Source organism: Solanum dulcamara, chromosome 4 (assembly GCF_947179165.1).
Source record: "Solanum dulcamara chromosome 4, daSolDulc1.2, whole genome shotgun sequence".
NCBI lineage: Eukaryota > Viridiplantae > Streptophyta > Magnoliopsida > Solanales > Solanaceae > Solanum > Solanum dulcamara.
Genome location: NC_077240.1, coordinates 77,746,312 through 77,751,617, shown reverse-complemented (window position 1 = coordinate 77,751,617; position 5,306 = coordinate 77,746,312). Strand labels below are relative to the sequence as shown.

The window sequence follows — 5,306 nt, the reverse complement described above, 5'->3', positions numbered from 1 at the left end:
TCCTCTTCATATTCTTGAATTCTCTTTCTCATCAACCTCTATTTAAAACCCTAAAACCTCGTTCTTTTTTTTTTCTATGTAAAAAGAAAAAAGTGAAGCAGCCATGTATGATACTTAGTAGTGAATGTTTATAGCACAGAAAAAAAGTAAAAAATCAGCATGGATTCATATGAAGCAACAAAAACAGTTTTATCAAGAATTCAAAGTTTGGATCCAGAAAATGCTTCAAAAATCATGGGTTATTTACTTATACAAGATCAAGGTGATAAAGAGATGATAAGACTAGCATTTGGTCCAGAAAATCTTTTAATTTCTATTATAAATCAAGCAAAAACTCGTTTAGGACTTTTATCAAACACTTCATCTGCACCTTCAACACCTTCATCTTCTTCCCCTTTTAGTTCCCTTTCAAACGCTAATAAATTCAATCCATTTCCTGAATCTTCCCCTAGAATCATGATTCCGAACAATGGGTTTCAATCTTCGCCGGTTTCTTCACCATGGTCAGGTGGGTCACCGCCGGTTTTTTCAAGAAGTCCTCGACCCGTGTCGTATGCTGCTGTTGTGAATGGTTCTTGTTCTGGGTATGAAGATCAGTTGTTTGACCCAATTATGAGTCCCAGTGGAAGAAGTGATACTATGGGTTTTTGTGAGGAAAATCAAGAAAAGCAGTTTCATCGTAGGAGTTGTTCAGTGAATGATGTTTTTCTTGGTGGGTTTGATGAAAATGGTAATAATGGGTTTGGTTGGAGGCCTTGCATGTATTATGCTAGAGGATTTTGTAAGAATGGAAATAGTTGTAAGTTTATGCATGGTGGATTTGGTGATTCAACAGATGAGTCTGTTGGTCATGGTCACTCTGGTGGTGGTGGTGCTATTATTGGTTCTTCTCCTAGTAATGTTGACTGTTTTGATGAGCTTATGCGTGTGAAAGCGTTACAGCAACAGAGATTTGCTGCTTCTTCTTCTCAGTTTATGCCTTCTGGAGGTCGTCATCCTTTTGGTTACAACAGATGCATGAATATTTTCAGTGATAATCAAAGGTAGTTTTGATTGAAAAAAACTGTTTTTTTGCTTGTGTTGGTTGTATTTTGAGGAAAGTTGTTGACTTTGGTGTTTTCTGTAATGTGGGGTTTTGGGTCTTGCATTCTTTTAACTCTGCAATTTTTATGTATAGTATAACAACCAATATTTCCTCTTAAGCTCCCGCTTGACCATAGATTTTTGAAGTTCAAATTTGAAAATTTGAGCTTTTGAAGTTGTGTTTGGAAATGCATTTTAGTTGGAAACAAGTTTGACGTTTTGTGAGTGGAAGTTTGGAAAACCCAAAAACTGATGTGAGCCAGTTTTTTGGGAACTTGGAAATATTGGATGAATTTTCAAAATGTACTCCCAAAATCTATGGCCAAAGCTGGCTTAATGTGTCTTATGGATAGTTAAAATACTGAGCCTTCTGATCTCAGGAGGTTCATTACTTCAACTGAGTTTATGAAAAACATTTTACCTTTTTTAGTTGGAACTTTAGATTTTTTGGGCTAGCTGGTGGGCATTGGGGGTGATATTATCTTGTGTTGGTTTGATTTGGAAGAAATTTATCTATATTATCTTGTGTTGGTTTGATTTGGAAGAAAGTTATCTACTTTAGTGTGTTCTTGAAAATGGTTTATTTGAGTTGATATCTCAAATGGTCACTCAATTAGTAGTTATTATCTCAAAAAGTCACTTTCTTTGTTGAAGAAAATTGGAATCAAAAAGAAATTGAATGACCATATGAGAATTCTCAATCGTGGATTTTTGGGTGTTGCATTGTTTTGATTCTGCAATTTTTATGCCATTTTTAGCATAGTGTACCAACTAATTTCAGTTTGGTTAGAGATTGTATGTCAGTCTGTAGGCATGAGGTTTTGTGAATTCCTAGTTTTAGGTGGCCCTGGTTTGTCCCTAAAGGCAAGTTACCAAGTATTGAATGAAATGTCCTAGACATAGTCAAATGTGTATTGAGGATTAATATGCATGATCCCATCTAGTTTGGGATTGACTTTAGTTTTTCTTAGAAATGTTTTTCCATGTAAATCCATGATGGATTCTGGATGTATGTGATGACATTCTGTTGCTTTATAGTCTATTAACTTGCTCCATGTTGTGTGAGCATGTGCTTTTCTTTTAGGTAGACTAGAAAGAACTTGTGGTTTTGTTATATACTGCTTAGATTTTAGATTGGGACATTATTGAAGTTGAAATATTGAGCATTGGCTACGCCTTTTGAGTTACTGTGTCTTTTATGGTCCGAATTGCAGATCGTCTGCAGCAGCATTAATGATGAGTGATGAGTTCCACAAACATGGTCGATCCTTACCCGACAGAAATGATTTTTCAGCAATGGCAATGGGTGGAATTTCGAGTTCTTGTTTGAGACAAATTTACTTAACATTTCCTGCTGATAGCACATTTAAGGAGGAGGATGTGTCTAATTACTTTAGGTTTGCGCTTCTTGCTCATATTGGATCAATGAAAATCAAGTTGAATGAAGAATTAACTTTAGTTGGTCCTTGATTTGTTTTGAAGTATGTACGGGCCAGTGCAAGATGTTAGAATTCCATATCAGCAGAAGCGGATGTTTGGATTTGTTACATTCATCTACCCGGAAACGGTGAAGCTTATCTTGGCCAAAGGGAACCCTCATTTTGTGTGTGATTCTCGTGTGCTTGTTAAACCATACAAAGAAAAGGGCAAAATCCCAGACAAGTATGAAATCACGATCATTGTCTTCTGTTATGATTTTTTTCTGATATATATGTTATGCATGACTAATATTCCATTCTCAATTGAATTGAAGGAAGCAATTCCAGCTACAGCAGCAGCCTATTGATAGAGAAGAGCTCTCAGCATGTTTAAGCCCCTCAGGGCTCGAGTGTAGGGAGCTGTATGACATTCCCTTTGGTGAGAATACGAGCTATAGATTACTTTTTCTATTCTAATTGTACGATAGAGACACTTAAAAAGTGTCTTTCTGTGCAGGAGCAAGGATGTTCTATAATCCGCATGAGATGATGTTGAGAAGAAAAATAGAGCAGGATGCTGAATTGCAGCAAGCAATTGAGTTTCAAGGCAGAAGGTTAATGAATTTGCAACTGATGAAGAACCACTATCACAATAATCACTTCCATCCCGGTGTCGTCTCTCCAGGCGTTCCATCTGCCTCCCAGATGCAAAATCAGTTTCAAAACAATCAGGGTCTTGTTTGTTCGTCTAATGGCATCAACCAAGAAGCCCTAGCAGGTTAACACTTGGAACAAACACTCTTTCGCATTCTTCTTTGGTTTTTATATTGAGTTTTGATTGATTTTTTTCTCCGGCAGAAAATAATGGTGTCCAGGAACCCATTAAATCCGCAGCTAATGCAATTGATGAGAATCAGGAGATGCCATATACAAATATATTTAAAAATGTTAGTTGCAGCAAGGAGCAGACCTCGAATACTGATGACTCTGATCCTCAAGAAAGGTATTAAACATCAATTTTTTCAATTAGTTTTCCCATCGAAAATGCTCAAAGTATGATGATATTGCTTCGTTCCTATATAATGTGTATTGGTTTAATTCTCTGATTATTATCTTGGATTCTTTCTAATGTTTCTGATATTTCTTTGTCATTGAAGCAGCTTTGACCACAACCTTCCTGATAACCTATTTGCTTCTCCTACAAAATCAGCTGCAGAACAACATGTTGCATTTTCAACTGATTCAGCTGCAGCTGATGTTCGTTCCGGAATAACAACGCCTGCTACTACTACTACTACCAATATCCATATGCTTCCCACCACTTCTGCCTTCAACATGGCTTCTCTAAAATCATGTTACTTCCAGGTTCCAAGGTAGTACTTAACCATAGCTGTGTTCTTCTCTTGCTTGGTTTTAATAGAGCACTTAATGTGAGATTAAACATTGACCAGGTTTACATCTGGCCAAGAAGCCACAGAAACTTAAGTGTTCCAGTTGATCATCGTTAGCGAGAAAGGGGATTAACTCGGTAAACTTTTTTGTAAATTAGATTTACTTTCGTCTATCTATCTATAAATATACTTAACAAGATTCTCATTGTATTTGTTTATGCAGAAAGGTTGGTAGCATTTATACAAGTAGTAGAAGTCTTCTAGCTGTATAGCCAAAACACAACAGAAGAAAAGATCTGTAAGGAAGATCTCCTCAAGATTATTGCCATCATCAATACCATACTACTTACAACAAAATACATAATGCATAGGTAAATGACAGATGAACTGATTTATGGGAATGGGGTCCTTGTCTTGTTTACTTTTGTACCCTCTTTGTAGTTTGTGTGCTGGACCACACAGAAACAATACCATAACAAAGGCTAGTAAGAGTAGTAGTAACCCTTAGATATTCTAGTACTTTTTTCCTTTGCCTGTTTAATCATAACTTGCTGTCATGTAAAATTTTGATGTAGAAAAATGAAAAATCTTTTAGATTTGCCTTCCTTCTTAATCATAGCTTGCCGTCATTGTGAAAAATTTAATGTTGAAAAATGAAAATCTTTTTAGATTACCATGTTGCATGAGTACATAGAATCTGTTGCAGCCACTTGATTGAATGAGGAATCCAAAAGGGTAGATTGGTAAAGATCACCCTTTTTTTTCATCTTTCATCATAGGAAGAATGGTAAAGATTACTCTTTTTTTCATCTTTTATCATTCATAATTAAAGTGTGTTCTTTTATGCATTTAAAGGTAATTTCAGAGGACTATTTTGTCTCATTTTGTGGTTTCCTTTATATGGACATGAATGGTGAAAGGGCCATACAATCACATGGCTACTGACACCATTTGAATTGTATTAAGGTACCCCACCCCACTCCCACCCCCAACCCCCACCTCACCATAAGGGTCCTTCCACTTTGAGTCCCCATAGACTTGTTCAAACTTGTATATATGTTTGGCCTTTTGTTTTTATGGCTACTGTTGTCCTTTCTGTTTTGTCATTCTTTCCTTTATTATACTGTGCACATGTGCCCCAAACTTGTTCCCTTCTTAACAACTATTTAGTACTCACTCCAATTACTTTTCCCCAAGTCATATTTCCCTTCACGAAAGTTAATTGAATTAATTCATATGAAAATTATATGAAAAATACTCTTAAATTGTAATTAACATCATGAAAGAATACATCATAAAATGTTAATCAAAGTTTATACATTTTAATTTTTAAGAAGCGAAATGTGACAAAGTAAAAACGAATGAAGAGATTAGAAATAATGAGTTGTATTCGAGCTAGTTTGCATGCATAAGA

At 35.8% G+C, this 5,306-nt stretch overlaps 1 protein-coding gene across 2 annotated transcripts; it reads left to right on the top strand.

Moving 5' to 3' along the window:
* On the top strand, positions 1-4,505 carry LOC129887689 (zinc finger CCCH domain-containing protein 53-like). Of its 2 annotated transcripts, none has more exons than XM_055962869.1 (9): positions 1-1,043; positions 2,298-2,480; positions 2,566-2,745; positions 2,837-2,940; positions 3,019-3,279; positions 3,360-3,504; positions 3,659-3,874; positions 3,953-4,029; positions 4,116-4,505. In XM_055962869.1, the coding sequence occupies exons 1-8, from the start codon at positions 160-162 to the stop codon at positions 3,984-3,986; spliced, it is 2,007 nt and encodes a 668-aa protein (XP_055818844.1). In that variant the 5' UTR covers positions 1-159; the 3' UTR covers positions 3,987-4,029; positions 4,116-4,505. The 2 variants fall into 2 exon arrangements, with proteins under 2 accessions (XP_055818844.1, XP_055818845.1); XM_055962870.1 differs by having other exon boundaries at positions 3-1,043; positions 3,662-3,874.
* Positions 4,506-5,306: the final 801 nt, after the last annotated feature.

Coding starts and splice junctions, on each gene's coding strand:
- LOC129887689 (XM_055962869.1), top strand. CDS start 160: ATGGATTCATATGAAGCAACAAAAACAGTTTTATCAAGAATTCAAAGT. Junction 2,481..2,565: donor GATGTGTCTAATTACTTTAG/GTTTGCGCTTCT, acceptor TTTGTTTTGAAG/TATGTACGGGCCAGTGCAAG. Junction 2,941..3,018: donor GCTGTATGACATTCCCTTTG/GTGAGAATACGA, acceptor CTTTCTGTGCAG/GAGCAAGGATGTTCTATAAT.